At 32.2% G+C, this 21,066-nt stretch overlaps 1 protein-coding gene across 1 annotated transcript; it reads right to left on the reverse strand.

Annotated features, from left to right (window-relative positions):
• Positions 1-4,006: 4,006 nt before the first annotated feature.
• On the reverse strand, positions 4,007-20,109 carry LOC140437294 (2-phosphoxylose phosphatase 1). Its single transcript, XM_072526733.1, has 6 exons — positions 19,661-20,109; positions 17,577-17,719; positions 16,250-16,373; positions 11,590-11,845; positions 8,852-9,055; positions 4,007-4,610 (listed from the first exon to the last, which is right to left on the reverse strand). Exons 1-6 carry the CDS (start codon positions 19,896-19,898, stop codon positions 4,121-4,123), a joined length of 1,455 nt encoding a protein of 484 aa, XP_072382834.1. The 5' UTR covers positions 19,899-20,109; the 3' UTR covers positions 4,007-4,120.
• Positions 20,110-21,066: the final 957 nt, after the last annotated feature.

Consider the following 21,066-nt stretch of genomic DNA (forward strand, 5'->3'; position numbering starts at 1 on the left):
TTCCTTTCATTGATAACTAGACCCATATTACCTGCTGGATTTGAAAGTGCAGTGAACATCTCTTTAGATTTACAGGTTTGGTCTTGCGACAAGGTCTAAGTCATATGCATAGGCCAATATCTGGATAGGTTTATTAATTATTATATCCCGACTGTTCAGTTCTGCTTTTTTATCATTTTCTCTAGCGCAATGTTAAAAATGAGGCACGTCCCTGTCTCAGTTCTGTGTTGATGACGAATTTTTAGGATAGCTATCTTGTATTTTTTTGACATTGTGCTCTTGACTATCGGTTTAACAGGAATTTTGAAGTCTTTCATTTGTACACAGAAGTTTTGTATAGCGCTATTATAACCTGCTTTGAAATCTACGAACAGGTGGAAGATGTCGATATATGCCTTGGTGCTGTCAAGGATTTGTATCTTCGATATTGTGGACTGACCAGCTCTCAATCCACTTTGGTATTCAACCAGAATATCTTCAGACTATAGGATCAGACGAGCATAAATTGTGTTAGATAGTATTTTATATATTGTATTCAAGCTAACCACCATTTTTTCTTCTTCCCATACTCTTGCTCTAATTTTGTGGATTTTGTTGGTTAAGTGTTCCTCTCCATATTTGTAAAATTCGGCGGATTTCATCATTTCTTATCGCTTTGTTGTTTTTTAGCTTCCGGATTACCTCGTTGGTTTCCTGTTAGGTGGGTACATCAGTCTCATTTAGGCCAAGGTTTAATTGCGTATCTAGAGCATTAATCATCACCAGCAAATCCTTGAAATGTTCCGCCCATCTCTTTTTCTCCTTATTAGCTATTAAATTTTATTTCTTGTTCCCATACAGATTTAATCTAGGTTTAAATTATTTTCTTGTACTGTTTATTCTTTCTATACGTTTCTTGTCTCTTTCTGATTTCTTAGTGAAATTTTTCTGGATTTCTCCAGTTCTTTAGTTTCACTATCATGGTTTTCCTAAATATCATCATCATCATCATCCAGCCTTCATTTATCACGTCCACTGCTGGACATAAGTCTCCCTTAAACTCCTCCATTCTTTACGATTTTGCGCTCTTTGTTGCCAATTTTTGGTGATAGGCCTGATGTCAGCCCAACGTATAGGTGGTCGTCCTTTACTATGTTTGTCTGCTCTTGGCCTTTCCTAAATATACACTGTATTAATTTTAGGATTAGTCTCCATCATCTTTTAGTCTCAATTATTTCATCCCATAGATATATTTTAATTAAATGAAATCGTAGGCTTCCACGGCCAGAGTCAGAATTATAGTTTATTCGTCTTCCGGGTTTGGACCGTGTCATTTGTGAGTGACCCAAAAGTGGGTTCATCTCGACGTTTCGCTACAATTGTATGTAGCTTCTTCAGGAGAACAAAAAAAGAAAAAGAAAAACAAGAGACAGGAAGATGGGTAGTTGAATGGGGAAGATGGGTAGGGCACACCGACATCTACATCCCCCTTTACACCCTAGGACGACAAATTCAGAATCTTCGGGTAATACTCCTGTGGCTTTTCTTCCGTATATTCGAAGTGTCACTGATAGGATTGGCAAAATTCTTCGCAAAGAAGGTATCAGGACTACTTTTCGACCACCCAAGAAAATCTCACAATATCTACCCTCTCCTAAGGACCCATTACCGCCCCTATCTTCCTGTGGTGTCTATTCTATTCCTTGTTCCTGTGGACAAGTGTATATTGGCGAAACTGGTCGTTCCGTCAAAACTCGTATTCAAGAGCATCAAAGATGCATTCGATCAGGTCTTTTCTCCCATTCTGCAGTTGCAGAACACTGCCAAGAAACCGGTCATTCCATATTATTCGAAAAAACCCATATTATTTCTAAGACCCCCTTCTTTTATTCCAGGAAAATCCGCGAATCTCTAGAGATCCGAAAAAATCCACATAATATCAATCGAGAGGAAGGATACTACTTGTCTCCCATCTGGAATCTCAGTCTAGAGCCGCCGTCCGGTCCCGCTACCACGATGCAGCCACATGATTGGCCAGCGCGCGCTTCTTGACGTTCGCGCCACGGAGTGTGCCGATACGTCCCGACACGACAGGTCACCGCGACTATAAATAGAGCGGTAGCGGAGTAATCGTCGGATTCACTCCCTGCCTCTCGACGCGTTAGTGTTCTGAGCTGTTGGACGTGAATCCCTGTCCTGGCATTTGGTTTTCACCTCTGGCTGCGTTGAGTAGTTGAGTTACTGTGACCAAATGCCCATCTTGGTAGTTAGTATTCGCCTCTGGTTGCGTTGAGTAACTGAGTTTACCGTTGCTAACTACCCATCTTCCTGTCTCTTGTTTTTCTTTTTCTTTTTTTGTTCTCCTGAAGAAGCTACATACAATTGTAGCGAAACGTCGAGATGAACCCACTTTTGGGTCACTCACAAATGACACGGTCCAAACCCGGAAGACGAATAAACTATAATATTTTAATTAGTTTATTTACATTTAAGAGTTCATTATGAGTTTCAAGACTTCCGTGTTAAGTTCTTAGTACGGAAGACTCATAATAAAACTAATGTTATTCGTTAAAATCGCAAAATAGATCAATATATTCAGTAAATACTGATTGATTGATTGATCTCTACTATGTTGAGTCTCGTCACTCTCGGCAATATTGCGACATTCACCATTTAAATATTAAAACCTATAGAAAAATTGAAGCACTATGTAGACTCATTCATACATTTCTTATTTTCATAAAGACATTTTGCAAAATTATGTTAAGAGCGTAGGCGCAAAATTTCGGGCCAATGCTTATTAAATGCATTCATTTTTTTCGAATCCTGAGAAAACTAACAAATATTTTTGAAAAATTTAAACGCAGAATGAAAGATTACATTATTACCGAGGGCCGAAAGTCCCTTAGAATAAACAAAAAGTTTTTTTGAATGAGATATTTAAAATTCAAAATCACACTAAATTTTCTTTTTTTTTTTCACCCCTGTAACTTATTAAAATAAACATTATAGAAGTTTTCAGGGACTTTCGGCCCTCGGTAATAATGTATTCTTTCATTCTGCGTTTTAATTTTTCAAAAATATTAATTAGTTTTCTCAGGATTCGAAAAAAAAAGGAATGTATTTAAAAAGCATTGGCCCGAAATTTTGCGCCTACGCTCTTATAGTCCAAAATCCCAGAGCGATCAGACATAACTTATTTTCACACAGATGAAACCTTAGAGTCTGAGTAGCGTCTCGTGTGCTTTGAATACCTGCGTATTTATGAAACTTGCTGAGTGACACCTGGGCAGGTACCAGGTGAGAAAGGTAACTAAAAATAAGAGCTATTTAACTTAAATTTATATAACTGATTTTTATACATATTTTGTAGAATATTATTTTGAAAATACTGTAATAAGTGTCAGACATTTGTCATGGACCAGAACTTTTGTCAGACGCTTTAAAGCTCCACTAAAATTAAATGAACTTTACTTACTTTTACATGTCTGATTTTTAAATATGTTATTAATTTAACTATAATAAAGTTATATTTAATCAGTCAGACAAATTAAAATGACCAAACATCCCTCAAACACAAAAATTAGTTAACCAGAAGTATGAGCGCGAGAGTGCTGTGCGCATGAGCCTCAGAGTAAAAAATTCAAATACATTAAGAATACTTACTGTTTTCGATCCGATTAAATATTTTTGCATCTCTATTTAAAAATCAGACATGTAAAAGTAAGTAAAGTTCATTTAATTTTAGTGGAGCTTTAAAGCGTCTGACAAAAGTTCTGGTCCATGACAAGTGTCTGACACTTATTACAGTATTTTCAAAATAATATTCTACAAAATATGTATAAAAATCAGTTATGTAAATTTAAGTTAAATAGCTCTTATTTTTAGTTACCTTTCTCACCTGGTACCTGCTCAGGTGTCACTCAGCAGGTTTCATAAATACGCAGGTATTCAAAGCACACGAGACGCTACTCAGACTCTAAGGTTTCATCTGTGTGAAAATAAGATATGTCTGATCGCTCTGGGATCTTACTCTATTAAGTTACACTGAATTCCTACATTCGCATTAGGGGTTTGTTCTATATAATTATAATATCATTGATAAGTTTTAATACTATTTCCTAAATCTAAAATCACATTTTCATCGCATACATGCGTCTTTAAAATTAGTTACATTCAACGAACTAAAATAATCATCATGTAAAAACCTAACGATATCTTCTATTTTACACAGGCTTATTTTTGCACCTGCGTTTACAATATTTTTACAAAAACTAACTTGTCTAGTGATATCTTTTCCGTTGCTGAGCAGTCTAAAATATATACCTTGAGTATTATCCAATTCCTGTTTTTCTTGATACACTTCAAATACAATTCTGGCTGCGTATCTCAAAAGGAACGGATCGTTTTGAAGGCCCAGAGCTGTACTCAGTTGCTCCAGAGTATGATCATGGCCAGAATAAACCACGAGGTAAGGTCCGCTATTAGATACCATTTGAAGCATGTGTTGGACGATGTGCCTAATCAAGCCGTATGATTTTAATATACAGTATCTCTTCCAGAATGCGTTTCTCCATTTTTGGTAGTTTACCCAGTCGGTGTAGGCGAATATTCCCACTACGTTTTGACGTCTAAAATGTAAATTTTTATAAAATACAGTTTAAAGTAAATGAAAGAATATAGAAATGAGAGAAAATTAAGTCAACATTTTATGCTATACGTATGATGTAGTGCTGTAGTAAATTCGCTAATCCCAGTCCCAACTTTCTAATGAATTTAGTAAGTTAGTTACTTTTTGACAGACTAGAAGTGGCTGGAAATTAGAGACCGACCGATTAATCGGCTTCGGCATCGGCTTCGGCCACCTTCGGCCAATATTTAAACCTTCGGTCAAAATTCGGCTTCGGCCAAAACAAAGCCGAAGGTTTTGCCGAAGGTGAAACATGCTCTGTCAGTATACTATACTAAAGAAATTAAATAATCTCTGAACAATACGCTTCGGCGAGTCTTTGATAATTTGAATAATATTTACTTACACCCTATTTTCTACCCTCAACTAAAACGGTTTACAAACTTTCAGGTCAGGTAGTAGGTGTAGGTAGGCTATAAATTTTAACAATAGGCCAAGATGTCTCAAAGATCTTCATTTGAATATTTCTCACGTAGTAAAATTCTGATAATAATTTTACTACTTTAGTTAATTTTGTATTTGTTAAAACTCACGATTGCTGGTGTTTTGACTAGATACCTAAATGACAAAACATCGACCATCGACTATGAATGCAAATATTAAATATTTTACAACAGTTTAAGTTTATTCTCTCGTAGGTGCAGTAAAGTGCTTATTTATCCGTGAAATATATATTATTATAATTTACGTTGCAAAATCAGTTCAGGTTTTTGTTCTAGTGTTGTAAAAATAACTTTTGGTAAGTCTGTAATTTTTATTTTAATATAATTTTAGTAAATTCAAACGTTTTTTAGATAATGTCAATAAAAAATCCAATTTGGGATTATTTTGAAAAAAGTGGCAACAAAGCTGCATGCAAACTATGTTCAAAGTCATTATCGCTTGGCAGTTTAATACCTAAAAAACAAACTATTACAAACATTAAAAATCATCTACAAAAAATTCACACAGAAGAATGGAAATCATTTTGTGACATTGAAATGGGAATAAAAGTTCGAAAATTGGAACATATGAAAACTCCGCATGATGTTACACAACCAGTTTCCAGGACATTTCAGCCCAACCTACATCAAATAATGGAACTTAAGTCACCTGCTCTATGGCCTGATGATCATCCGATATCATCTAGGATTGATAAGGGTATCATGGACCTTATTATTGTCGACATGTTACCATACTCTATCGTTGAAGGAGAAGCTTTTCAGCGTTTAAATTTTGGAGATCCTAATGTTACTTCCAAATACAGAAAAAAAACGGAAAAGTTTTTTAGAACTAGTTTAATGCCAGCTACCTATGACAAAGTTTGGAAAAAAGTATCAAATTTAGTTTCTAAAGCCGAATGGATAAGCTTTACGTAAGATATTTGGAGCAATCCTGCTAAAACCTGTTCTCTTTTGAGTTTTACAGCTCACTTTGTTCATGGTTCAAAACGTCTTAAAGTTATATTAGGCGCTAGTGTGCTTAATGATGACCACACTAGTATGTTTATTGCAAGTAAACTTAATGAAATAATTAAAAATTTTAAAATAGAAAACAAAATTCATATAGCTGTAACTGATAACGCAGCAAATATGGTCGCGGCTATTCGTATTACACAATTTACGTCTCTAAGATGTGTGGTTCACTCATTACAACTTGTAATTCATGATTCTTTGTTAAAACAGGAATTAATCGAAAACACAATTAAAAAATGTCGTAAAATTGTGGGACATTTTAAAAGGAGTGAACAAGCGTGCAGGTACCTGAGGCAGTTTCAACAAACTTGCAATTTGCCACAGCATATGTTAATTCAGGATGTGGAAACAAGATGGAATAGCACTTACCTAATGTTGGAGCGGCTATTCGAACAGAAAGTTGCAATAAATTTTTATATGGCTGAACGTGGTGGTATTGAAGTTCCCAGTTCAACAGAATGGGAATTGATCAACAATTTAATTTCAGTTTTAACTTGTTTTTACCAAGCGACGCTAGATCTTTCAGCCGATTCTGCTTGCGTATCATTAGTTATCCCACTAATAAAAATGCTAATTGGTAAAGTTTCTGCGAAAGAGCAGGACTCTGAGGAGATAAGTTTATTAAAGCTACGACTTCGTGAATCATTAATTAAAAGATTCACTAATATTACAAATTTGCCACAATTGTCAATTGCGACTCTCCTAGATTCTCGCTTTAAATCAAAATATTTGACAGACGAGGAAGTAATTACATGTAAAGCAAGTATTTTAAAATTTTTACGTGAATCTGATAGCTCTAAGTTTAGTTATACAAATAAAGTTCCTATGGCTATCGCTTCAACATCATCATCTACAACTACACATGTAGTAGATCTGGAAAACAATAGTCTTTGGAATTCACATGATACTTTTGTCACAGCCGTTCTAGATAAAACAATAGAAATTCATAACGACAACGATTCCAATGCAGATTACCTAGATTCGTATTTACGAGAGGCTTTGCTTTTAAGAAGTGCCGACATATTTCATTATTGGGAATCAAGTCCCTATATTTCTTTAAAAACTGCAGCCAAAAAATTTCTATCGGCACCACCAACGAGTGTACCTAGTGAGCAGTTATTCAGCTCTGCTGGGCAACTATACGCTGACAGAAGAACTAATTTGTTGGGAGAAAACGCTGACAAGCTTCTTTTTCTTACGTATAATATTAGGATGTTTGATTTCGAATATTAACTACCAGATCCAGTAATCAGAAATACTCACTTGCTTTAATGTTATTTATTTTTATTATCATAATTTCAAATTTTTGTTTATCACTTATCAGTTAATAAAAATATAATGCACATTATTTAAATTATTAACATATAATAGGTATATTTTTAGTCACCTTCGGCTTCGGCTTCGGCCGAAGGTATCCTACAGGCCGAACTTCGGCATCGGCTTCGGCCAAAAAAATCACATTCGGTCGGTCTCTACTGGAAATTACTATACAACCAAGCACACGTGCTCATAGCCAATATTACTTATAAACAAAAATAAGATGCCTTTTTGGTAGTACACAAACATAAATATGATAAAACTTTAAAGCTAATTACCACCGCTCAATACTTATTTATTTATAATATTTTGAGGAAATAAATTCCACAAAACTAGGCAGGCATGTAGGCAATCAGAATAAGTTAAGATAGACATACAACCCTTCTTTCAGTGCGTCACTAATTTTGACGTCATATAGGATTTTAAGAATGTCGAGAATTATTGCATGACATTTTAGTTAAATCTGACAGTTGCAGGATCGTAATCGGTTAAATGTGAAAAGGTTATTTTTTTTTTAATATAGAATAAAAACTTTAACAATTCAAAATTGTTTTTTAATTTACATATTAAAGGTCCCGTCCTATATATAAATTTTTATTGCGCATTACATTGGAACGGCAGTTTGTCATAATTCCTATTCTATACATTCCAAGGAAAGTGCTTAATTAGCTAAGATTTACCATCTCCAATAATTCAAGTTTCATCATGGTTATTGAAACACGTATATAGTTCATCCCAAACCCTTCTTTCAGTGCGTCACAGTTTATCGAATTCTCTCTAACGCATTAAGCTAGAAGTGACAGAAAAAAACGTGAGTCTGTGATTATTATACATAGAACTTAGAAAATTATATATCGTTCACGGGTATTTGCATATTAAAGCGCATTCTACTTACGGATATATAATTGGTTGGAGTTTAGATAGAATACGCTAAATAGATATCCAATCAATGATACGCATAAATATAATTTGACGCAGATGGTCTCGATAGTGACAGTACTTTGACAATGTCAACTGATAAAATGAAAATTGTCATTCCAGGATAGTATTTTCAGACATTTTACAGTGAAAATTTAATTTTGTATTTATTGTCATAAAAATATTTTAAATATGCCGAGATATACCGAGAATGAACAAAGACTAATATTAAAATTATTAAATTATTTTCAATTAGAAAAAGAGGCTGGGACAACTTTATTACAAATAATATTAAAATAGTTTTAATAAATTGTTAACCTAAGACGCATCTATATTTACTGGAGAGTGGCGGTATAGTATGACTTAGCCCCCGGCGGTCCATGAACTAAATCCGGCACTGTGTAACTGGCTGTATGTAACAAAAAGTGCCTTATCGCTAAATTTTGCACAGAAGAAAATTTTAAAGTGCGAAAGTGCTTTAAAGTAGTCTTACCTTATACAATTGACAGGTGTATCGCAAGGAAGGCCATTTCTGTGACAGACAAAAGTCAAAAGGGCGTCTCTAACGAAATGTGGATCTGTATTAACAGTTGTAGGTTCTCCATTAACAGAAAATAAAGCATTTCCTGTTGATTCCGATAGTGCCGCTACAGCTGGATGTGATTGAAGTTGGTGTGATATACTCTTTTTGACGTTTCTAAAATATTAAATATTAGATAAACTTTAAATATCCGACATTGTTGAAAAATATTATTAAGGACTGTACTTAAGTCCAGTAAAGAAATATAACTTCGCAATATATCTAAAGTAGGCTTGTGATTACTTCCTTAAACAGCAAAAGAAGAAATGAAGGGTACAGGAAAAAAACCAGATACGTCACTTTTTATTGAAAATCTCGATAGAGGCGCCATTAAATTCTTCGAATGACGACATATATTTTAGAATACTAAAACTGGGAGAAACTACCGTAGTATGACGTAATACAATGTCTAAAATATAGCGTACCGAATAAAAATCAGCTTAGTAACCGCAAAAGTGTAAGTTCTTGTTTGTTTGTGTGATTATTAATAAACGATTATGGCTAATAATTATTCGGAGGGGTCCGTTGAGAACAAAATTATGCCTTCAAAAAAAAAGAAGTCTACCGGCCGGATGTCAGGTCTCTAAAATGATGAAGTTATCGACTCATGAAGCTGAACAGCCTTGTAACCGCTTAAGGTTGAAGTGCTTTGAGGTAATTATTAATGTGACACAAAGAAAAGAAATATTGAGAAATTTTAATGCTCTGCGCTCTCACGATGAGCAAAATTATTGGGCTGGTTTAATTACGGCCTTATCTATACAGCATAGAAGGCCTCGTCGAAACGAGAATACTGCCAGTTTCCATGATGCAAGTTATGCGTATCGGGACGAGTTCACGATTGTGATATTCCCGTGCGTGTCAAAGCTTTTTGTTCCATTCATGGGATTACAAAAAATAAAATAAACTATATAAAGGAAAGCCTCAAACGAAGTGGTGCAGCTCCTAAGTACAGACATGGAAAGAATAGTGCAACACATAGGAAGCTGGATGACTTAACAAAAGGTTTGGTATGTGACCATATCGAAAGTTGTAAGGGTCGTCAGAGCCACTATAGTCTGAAAGATACAAAAAGACTTATTTACCAGAAGAGCTCAAAATAAAAAAAAAATCCTCTTTAAGGAAAAGCATATAAATGCTAAAGTCTCACATCGTACAGAACAATTTCTTAATAAGGAATTTAATATTGCTTTTGGATACCCTAGAAGGGACACATGGGCAACGTGTGATTAATTTCAAATTAAGCTTAAAAATTTGACTGATAGTTCGACTGATTGAGTTTGAGTTCGACTGATTGACTGACTTGATGAACTTGGACAATTAACTGCTATGAACGAATTGCATAAAAGAAAGGCTGAAGCGATCTATTCAAGGAAAAAGCAAGCCAAAAAATCTGAAAAAAAGCAACAAAAATGAAGCATTCTGCATTGATTTTTCAAAACTTGTTTCAATTCCGAAAATTGCCACTAAGGATGAGTACTATAAACGCCAATTGTCTATGTATGCCTTTAATGTATGTACATGTCCTCTTTTCTGATCAGTCTATTTTTTATACCTATCATGAAGGAATGGCTAAAAAAGGATCAAACGAAGTTGCATCTTTTCTTCTTCATTTTATCAATAATTACTTACAAGACCATGTTGAAGAACTACAAATCTTCTACGACTCTGCCGGAGGAAAAAATAAAAACTTACTAACTACTATTTTTCGATTTATTCATTTTGCAGTAAACAACAAAATTCACAATCTGAAAGAAATAAATATCACATTCCCCTTAAGAGGACATTCCTATTTGGAGTGTGACAAAAATGTAGGATTTAGCCACCGCCGTTTGTTATAGTGAGCGTGTCAAAACATGGTACTGGATTGGAGATCATTTTTAGACACAATATATATATATATATATATATATATATATATATATATATATATATATATATATATATATATATATATATATATATATATATACAAAAATGCCCATTTAAAACTCAGAGTTTGAAGGAATTAGGGGCATCATCTGATCATAGCCGCTTTATCTACTACCGTTCAACATACAATGGACCAGCACTATCTGGATTAATACGAAAACGCTTTGACCAAAACTCAGCTTTAAGATGTGGAGAATTTTTGCTGCCTGTTCCGATATACGATGGTAAGTTATAAGAAACTTTTATATAAAAATGAGATTTATTAATTTTTTTTTAATTTTTGCTACAGGTCCTTTACCAATTCCAAAGGCTAAGTTTAACGACCTAATAAGTCTTATGCGGTTTGCAGTCCAAAAGCAGTGGCATTTTCCCAGAACCTGGCTCATCTCTAAAGCCTCCTGGTATAAAATCAAACCTGGAAATCGGCAGCTGGTTTTTCAGTATTTGTATTGAGCGGCAGTTATGTAGAGCACAACGGTCAATGCATAACAGTACCCGGTGCGGTCACAACCACCTAAACAGCGTGTACACAGCGGTGTAGAAAGCCAAGGGAATGACTACTACACTATTTTTCCCAGGAATACGACTGAGGCTAGAAGGTGAGAGGCTGGAGGTGAGAATACGAACTAAATGATGGCCCCGAATACGGGCACCTCTTAAATAAGGCAGGGGTGCGAAGAATCTCCTGCTTACAAGCTAAAGAAATGAATAAAACTTACTTATATAATTTCTCAGTAACAGGACATCCACAATCTCTAAAACAGAAACTCATACTTTGGCTCTCGTACATAACAACTTTTTCTAAAGTTTCTGGAGGAATTAAACCATATAAAAATGCTAAAACTGATTGAAATGTTCTTCTATAACGTGTGCTGTGTATCATAACTTCAGTAGGTTTTAACGAATGCAGTTTCGGCCAAACGTCTTTATAGTTTTGCTTAAGTAGATTTCCCAGCTTAAGCAGTTGGGATACACCTGTAACATGAAACATATTTTAAATCAAAAATCAGATTCTTTTTTTTATTTATTATTACAGTTTTTATTTAACTTTGTTCATTTATAGAAGAGAATTATAATCTAAAAGACACAAAAGCTTAGCTTCCTCCGTGGATATGTCAGTTGGTGCTCTGGAAACCTCATGGCAAGCAATTTGAACATCTGTTACATACCTGAACATTTTTTACTTATAGTAAGTTTTGGATTATTTTGTATTATTTATGTTCATTATTCATTTAGTATTATTTGTTTTATTAAAATTTTTTCTGTTTTGTTATGTATTTAATTGTTTTCAAAAAAAAGAGTGTGTGCTCGTAAGCATGTATAGTACATCCACTAATAATCTTCCAACATAAACATGTCTCATTCTGGTATCAAAGAGACCGCCTTTCAAATCAAGGTTGTCAGACATATTTCCTAAAATTCCTAAGGTTATATTTAAAAAATATTCTCTATTCTCTATTCGTTATTATTCAATTGCTAGTCAACGAACGACACTCTTAAAAATTAATATGAACATATTCTCAAAAAATATATATATATATATATATGTATATATATATATATATATATATATATATATATATATATAAATTAATTAACTAGGTACTAATATTTCCATGGACTCTTCACTAATGAATTAAAGCAACCGTGAACTTTGTATATATTACTTATATTCTAAGTAATTTTCGAATATTGGCAACATTGTAGTCTGGAGAGAATTTGAACGTTCGACGTTGCCCTGTTGGTGAATTTAGCGGTAATACTTTTATAGATATAATGATCGACTTTTAAGAAATCAGACAACTTTTAAGAATCCAAGTTCTCAAAAACGCTTTCAAGAATTGTATTATTTTTTTCCAAATTTCATTGATTTTATACCTTACCTGGAAACATGAAAAATTGCAGATATATTAATAATGGTATTAAGGTTATATTCACTAATTTTAAACTCATGCATTATGGCAACAGCGAAACGCAAAGCCGTAAATTCTAATGAACACCTGTTTGTCTGGCTATGTGACACCCTAAAATATTTCCTTTTGCAGAGGCGGAGGCTTATTATAAGGTATAAGTAATATAAGTTATAAGTAATATTATATTTTTCTAGGATGGCATTTTTTAAGATGCATCAACTTCTGTGTTATCAATAAATAATGACAATTATGTTAATGACAGCTCCGAATTAAAAAATAAAGATTTGCACGTACAATCCCAAAGAATAGTTTTAAATATGTATGAGTGTTTGAAAAAAGAAAATATTGGGACGGCTAATAATGCAATTGTTTCGAGAATTCATGTATTAAAAAAATCGGGTATAAGACGATATATACAATTATTAAATTAGGCACAGTTACAGATCATTCCTTAAAACGAAAGCGACCAAATAAAAAATTGGGTAGGATTGACACTGCTGCAAAAGACGTTATTCAGCGAACAGTTTACAATTTTTACAAAGAAAATAGAGTGCCTACTTTAGAACTGATTCGTGAAAAATTAAGAGATTTCCCTGAATATAATTATATATTCCGCCGAATTCAGTGATTGTTATGGATAATGCGTCGGATCATTCCCGCATATTAAATAAAATACCTAATAATAACACGAAAAAGGACGAAATTTTAAAATTTATGCAACTTAAAAACATCACTGTTCCTAAAAAGATTCCAGTAAAGAAAGAATTAATTAAAATGATCAAAAGTCGGAATTTTAAAAACGAATACGTTATTGACACCATTTGCAGCAGACCATACTCTTTTGCGATTACTCTCATACTATTGCATTTTTAATCCAATTGAAATGGTTTGGGGTACCGTAAAAAAACGATTGCGAAAATATAATCAGTCACCAACATTAAGCGCAATGGCCATTGAGAATATTCGAGAAATAATTAGTGGCATTAATAGCGATGTGTGGAAAAATTGCGAAGCTCATGTTGCAAAAATAGAAAACGAATATCCTGTTTTACCGGCAATAGCACCAATAGTTATCCAACCTGGGAACGATTCGACTTCAGAAGACTCTGACGATTCTTTTCAGTCCTTCTAATTAATTTCTTTACAGCTATCGCGATGCATCTTGAACACTAGTATTCATTATTATACAGTGTGTCGCATTTAAGATGAAGACACCTCTATATATCAGCTACTAAAATACATACAGATTTGACATTTTGCACAGTCATACATGTTGATAGTGCACATTTTTTTAAAATAGTCATCTGAAATTTAAATTTTAAACGCGGCTTTGGCTGTCTAAAGATGCATCTCGGGACAGCCAACTGTCCGTTTTAGAATCCTGACTACAATTGAAGAGCTTATTTCCAAAGTGTCTTACATCCATATAATGAAATCCATGAAATTACAGATTTTCATACAAATTTAACATACAAATTATACAATTTTACAATTTTCATATGCACTTTTAAATGGTAAATAAGAAGTTGTTTTGGTACATATAACTTTATTCTAGACTTGAAGAAATCTATAAAGTTTAAAAAAAGAAAATTAAAAAAATCGAAATTTAGGATTTAAGACACTTTCGAAATAAGCTCTTCAATTAATGAAAAAAGTAAAAGTGCGAATTTTGACATAAAACTTTGTTATGTGGGGTTATAATAATATTTGGAACATCTTTTCCAAATAACTTTTTCAGATATCTCTAATTCGAAGCAAAATATTGAAGATTCACCCTGTTTGTGCATTAACAGTAGGCCGTGTTTAAAAATTAAATTTCAGTTGACTATCTTAATTGCTGGATAGACAATATTTTAAAATTTTCTGACAGAATGAGCCATTATTTACAGATAATTGTAAAAAAATATTATGGTTTATGTAAAAACTAAATAATAAGTCCAATATTCTTATAAATCACTAAAATTAACAAGCTTTAATTTGAAAGAATTAATTTGTTATTTATTCGATGTGAGCCCGCTCCCATTTGAAAAAAAAACTGATTCTGTCCTTTGAAGAGTGCTATTCAAAAATGCCCCGTTTAAACAAATCGAAGGTTGAAGGGTGCCGGACATTTTTGCCGGAAACAATTCAAATTCAAAAGATCACCTTTTTCTGCTACGGAAAATATTGCTCCGATTTCTCACCAAAATCAATGTTGATACTTTAGTTTAGATACTCTTGAATCTCAAAAATACTCATTTACATATTTTTCAAGCCTCGAAAATGCATATTAGGTATCGCATTTTTCGGATTTTAAATCGCCTATATCTCCAAAACTATTAACTTTTGAGAAAAATGACATAGATCTTATTTAGAGTCACCCAAAAACCTAAAAAATATTTTTTGGAGCACAAAAGGTGATATTTTGAATTTGTTTAAAAAATTGTTTAAACAATTTCTGCCCAAAAATTGAGAAATTTTCCTGAATATAATTATGTAAAAATTAATAAAAATTATATGATTTTTCTTGAAATATGCGTTTGATAACTGATCCCTTTTCTTAATTTCCACGCCAATGGTCGGCATTGGCATCAAAGAATCTCAAAAGCCGACGCTTGGCAAATTGACGATGGAAAAAGTATAAGAAGTTATAGGTACATCTATTATTATGACTTCAAAGAAATAAATATATTTTAGTTTTATTTTTATTTAAATATTAAACTTATTTTAATACTTAAAATAATACAAAAAATTAAACATAACGTTAATTTTCCATTTAACAAAATTTTTAATTACGGCAAAACTATCAGTCCTAGTTATAGGACATCCGTATATCATTCGAAAGAGAATTTTTTTTTTTTAATTTAATAATTCATTCATATACAGGGTATTCCATTTAAAATAAGCGCCATATTACACATTGAACAATCCAATAATGAAACTACAAATTTTGACCACCCTGTAAAAAAATGTTTAATAATTAATCATGAAATGCATTCGATCAATATCCAGCTATTTAGATGTATGAGTTCTTTTATTATAATTGCTTAAATAAATTAAGAATGAGTCCACGTTTATAGATTTACATTTTATTCGACATAATTCGACATAACTCAGAACACTCTGTACATAGGTATAGGGAAATCTTATGAAAAATACCTTATTTTTTGCAGACAATTAGAAAATCCAATAAAATACAGGGTGTTCCATAAGAAAAAATATAACTTTGAAACGCCGCGCTTTATTGTGACACTCTGTATATTTCAGGATAATTTTTTAAAATGTAGCCTTTATCAACCTACATACTATACATTTAAAATTTTTTTAAAATCTTTTGCTGTTTCGCTGTAATCTTCCGTCTCGTTAGTGGTGACTCACCCTGTATATATATATATATATATATATATATATATATATATATATATATAACATTACAGTAGCAATGCAATTTAATAATACTGTTTTTTTACATTTATATAATACATACCTTGCATAGTTAGTTGGCCTAAATGACACTGACTAGGGTGCATTGGCAAAAATGGAAAACCATGAAATGGTCCTGGTCCAACCCATGAAACTTTCCCAGGAAGGGATTGATTATGTAAATAAGCCTGGGAATAAAAATAATTTATCTTTTATTTTTAGTTTAAAAAATTTATAGAAAACCCCATTTTACAATAATTTCAATATCTAATAATAAATATGATAAACATACATCTATAAGTTTTAAAACACATATAAAAGAAACTAATATATAATAGAAAAATATATGACATTGTTTGTATTGGCTTAAGTTATAAAAATAACTATATTCATTGAAAAAATATCTGGAAAGTCTATGTAGATGATAATGAACTTCAATGTTCTGTCAATACAGAACAGAGTAAAAATATTTAATGAAAAAGAATGAAAAGCAAATCACTATATTACAACAGTTCAACAGGGATGTTTAATTTAAAGTTCACTGAGAGCGCTGGACGGTTGGTTATATATTGTTTATTTATATGCTCAAAAGGTCTTATTGGTCTAGGGCATATGCTCTGTATTTTACATTATTACAGTTTCACAAATTTTACATTCAATTACTCATATTTTACGATTTTCATTTTCTTTATTGTATGGATCTGCAATATGTATTTACTATTCTTCTCCACTCACCTCCGTTTTTAGTTATTATTTCTTTCCAGCCAAGTATTCCAATACCTCTTATGTCTTGTACAACAATGTCATACCACCTTTTTCTTGAGCATCCTTCTGTGTTCTTACAAAATTTGTAATGTTGGACCTCTCATACGATAATTCTAATTCATATTTGTTCTTTTTTGTCTTTGGTGACATTGTTAGTTACTTTAAAAATAAAGCAAATATCAGCCATTTTTCTTCTTTGTTCTAAGGTGTTTAAGTATCTTTCTGACTTAAATCCTGTGGTAATTCTCAAACAGAATGTTTTAGAGAGAAAATACTAATGTATACTGAAGAAGAAACCTGACAAGGGAAAAGCATAGAATTTTTGACATATTTATTTGAAAACGAACATAATTTCTTTTAACAAATCCAAACATTCTCATTACCCATAAACATACTCAAGACAATGATAAGTCAACTATAGTGATACATTTTTTAATAAATCCATTAGATATTTTGTGTATATATAATAATTTTGAAATAGGTAATCCACATAGAAACAATATAGCCTCAAAACCTGTAAGTTTTGTGTATAAACTTTAAATTATTGACCTTAAACCTATTTATCATTAAAACATTAATGCTAAACTTATTTAGTTTTAGATGATAAAAATAAAGCTTATATTTACCTTATATGTTGTTAACATTTCAGTACTGGGTGTCCCACAGTTTATGGAGGATATTTTCTTTATATGCTGAAGGGGACCTCGATCTCCATGTCTTATGAGTATTAAGAGACCTTTAAGTGACCATTTGCTTGTGTGAATAGCACCTAAAATTTATAATTATCATCAAGGGTTTTTACAAAACCTAATAAAACAAGTTTTATTTATTTAATAGAAATTTGTGGTTTGAGCATAACATAAGATAGGAAATATATTGTCTGTCATTGAATCAGGTATTCTGCAAGATATGGTCCTAGAAGGACTGCTTGTAATGATATAAACAAACATATGTCAGAAAACACAACCTTTGTAATTATATTTTTTGCAGATTTGACGACTTTATTGTTAGTCTCTAAAAATTTAGATATTACTCTTGATTATTTGCCATCTTAACTACACACACTTGTAAATGGTAAACTGAATCTTATAAATAGCAATACTTCTCTCTCTCTTCAGTCCTGACCCCTCGGAGGGAGTGTAGTGATTATTGTGATGTTTTGTATTATCTGTATCCAAATATCTCTGTCTCTGGTCATTTCTTTTAATTCATGCATAGGTCTTTTGCATATTCCTGTAATTTAGCAATACTTAGTAGCAACTACAAAATCTCTCCACCCATGACATTAAACAAAGTTTCCATTAATTCAGTACTGAAATAAAATATTTTAGTTGCCATCTTCTTCTTCTTCGTCGTTATAAGCAATTCTGCTTGTTTATTGGCAGATTAATACTTCTATTATTGAAGGTTGTCACTCCATCTTTTGTGCTGTCATCCGATTGGTGATTTATCTCTTGCTATTTTGACAACATGGGTCTCCCTCATTCTACTTATGTGGTTATTCCATTCTTTTTTCTATTTAGTATCCATTCTATCAGTATACACTGTATGTTACATCTTATATACTAAAACGCTAAGCCCTTTTCTTGTCCACCACTTTACTCAAAAACCATATTAGATAATTAAAATATTTTTTCGGAATATTATTAGTATTACATATGAGATTGTCAAGATATACTTTTGGTACAAAAATTCACTTCCGGTTTTGAGATGACCGGAAGTTAAAATTTACTTTAAGTTTTAGACCACACAATGTATATATGGATCGAAAGGTCTCGTCGAGACGAATCTAAATATGTACTTCCGGTTGCGATCCGACACCGGAAGTGACCCGAAACGCGCATAAAACGTCAAGATAGAGCAAATCTGACACCGGATTCGTGATCAGTGTGCAAAATTAACTGCTAAATGATATCCATGTCGACATTTGATGAACTAAAAATTGCATTCCGGTTTTGAGGTTGACTTCCGGTTTCGTTTTTTATTTGTCAAATCAATAGAGAATTCAACCTAGAGTTCAAAAATGTAAGTTCACGAAATTATCATTTATAGTTTTTGAGTTATTGATAAAAATATTTTTACTTCCGGTCATTGTATGTATTGTATATTTTTCTCGCAAAATAAAAATTTCATTTAAAAAACTCGATGTCGAGTTGGTCCGCTAGTTTTCTTCTAATGTATTTACTTCTCTTTCAATCTCTTAGCATATTTCCTGTAATCCTTCTCTGTACTCTCATCTCTGCCATTTCCAGTAGCCTTTGTGTGTAGCTGTGTTGGGCCTTGTTTCTGAGACATATGTTATTATTGGTCTTACACTGGCTTTATAAATTCTGGACTTCATCTCAGTGTTAATGTGTCTGTTTCGCCATATAGTGTTATTAAGGCATCCTGCCAGTCTATTTGCTTTTTGTACTTTATATGTAACTTCTTTGTCCAGGTTTCCATAGCTGGACAGTGTAATTCCAAGGTAATTGCCATCTTGATCAAGGTTTTTGCATGAAAAATCATATTCATATTCAAATAGTTACATGTTGTATTTGATATAAGATCAAAGAATGTAGACGCATATGCATATGTGTCTATATTCTTTGAATATGATGTTTGCCTATAAAGGTTAAGCATTCACTTAAAACATTTGTGTATAGAAGTTGACTATAATTAAATATACGAAAATTCTTGTTGATCAAATATGTCTTTTAGATTTACTAACCTTCATCTCCTGTTACAAGATCCTCAGGAAAGTTACATATTCGAAATATTCTCTTAGTTTTAGCATCTAGTGCAAGATTCGTGTATGAAGTGGATGAAATTACTTCAGGTTCTGGCGTTTTCTGTTTTTCTTCTAAAAACTTGTAAATACCGACAACGATTAATAAAATCCACAAGCTCATCAAGAGGTAACAGTGTATTGCTTTGTTCTGAGGCATTCGAAATGAACTTAGAAACATTATTTTTATGAGCAAATACGATTTTCCATCAGACTGCAGTGGTCATTTATTAATTATTAAAATATCTTTAATGTACTTAGTACATGTTAAAAAGAAACAGACATCTTTTCATTGATCTCTTTGCATTTTTAGAAATATATGTTGATTATCCTTGATATTTCAAACATATTTTTTGTTTTATTTTGACTGGAGTTGACATTGACAGTGACAGTTAGTAGTTCATACCTGGTCTGGATTGTAAGGTTTTTTTAATGTCAACTCGAATATTAAGCTTAGGTCTTTATTGTACCATTTTTATTATTTAGAAAATAAGATAGAATTTAATATCAAAATCTGAGAGATATATGACACTAATTAATTGATCAATAAAATTTAAGAAACACAAAAAAATTTATAACTATAGTAGTTCCAATATACCTTACAATCTGAAAAATGTAAACAATACACAGGGTCGTCCTTCACTTTAGATTAATTAAAAAATAAATTTTATATGATTGCTGAATTTATTACTTATACCTACTTTTTTTATATTTAAACTACAGATATCGATGTAACTTTAAAGTTCTACCTACTAAACACCTTTAAATTATGTAGGTACATGTATTGTTCATAGAAAATAAATCGAGTTTGACTGAGTGCAGGCAAATAACACTATATATGTAAATGTGTAAAAAAAATTTAAAAAATAGTGTTAATTGTTGATGTAGATAAGTGACTTAAATGATTTATACAGTTCTATAATTGTTGTATTATTATTTATCTAATATTTAGCTATATCCCTAACTTATGCCGCGCAGTATATTTAATTAGAAATATAGTCTTTGGTTTTTTATACGTATTTTTAAAGAGAGTTGTTTAAAGAAAATGTAAATATTTTGAACAGCTACAACCACTCATATTTTATAAAATAGGTACTAAAATTACCATCGATCTTATTACGTCAAATGTTGAAAATATATTTCTCTAATAAATATAAGTGGTTGTCCTCCCCTTTATTTATCTTCATTGAGTTTACATTACACTAAAACCTTAGTTCTACAGTTTTGACAAATGCCTAGCTAGATAGGGAGAAAAAAGCATAACACACTGCGACCTTTATACTGTATGTTATGTTTACCTTTATCATTAAATTTCTCCATCTATCCTGTCCCTCATGTTGAGAATTTAC

Source organism: Diabrotica undecimpunctata, chromosome 3 (assembly GCF_040954645.1).
Source record: "Diabrotica undecimpunctata isolate CICGRU chromosome 3, icDiaUnde3, whole genome shotgun sequence".
Taxonomy (NCBI): domain Eukaryota; kingdom Metazoa; phylum Arthropoda; class Insecta; order Coleoptera; family Chrysomelidae; genus Diabrotica; species Diabrotica undecimpunctata.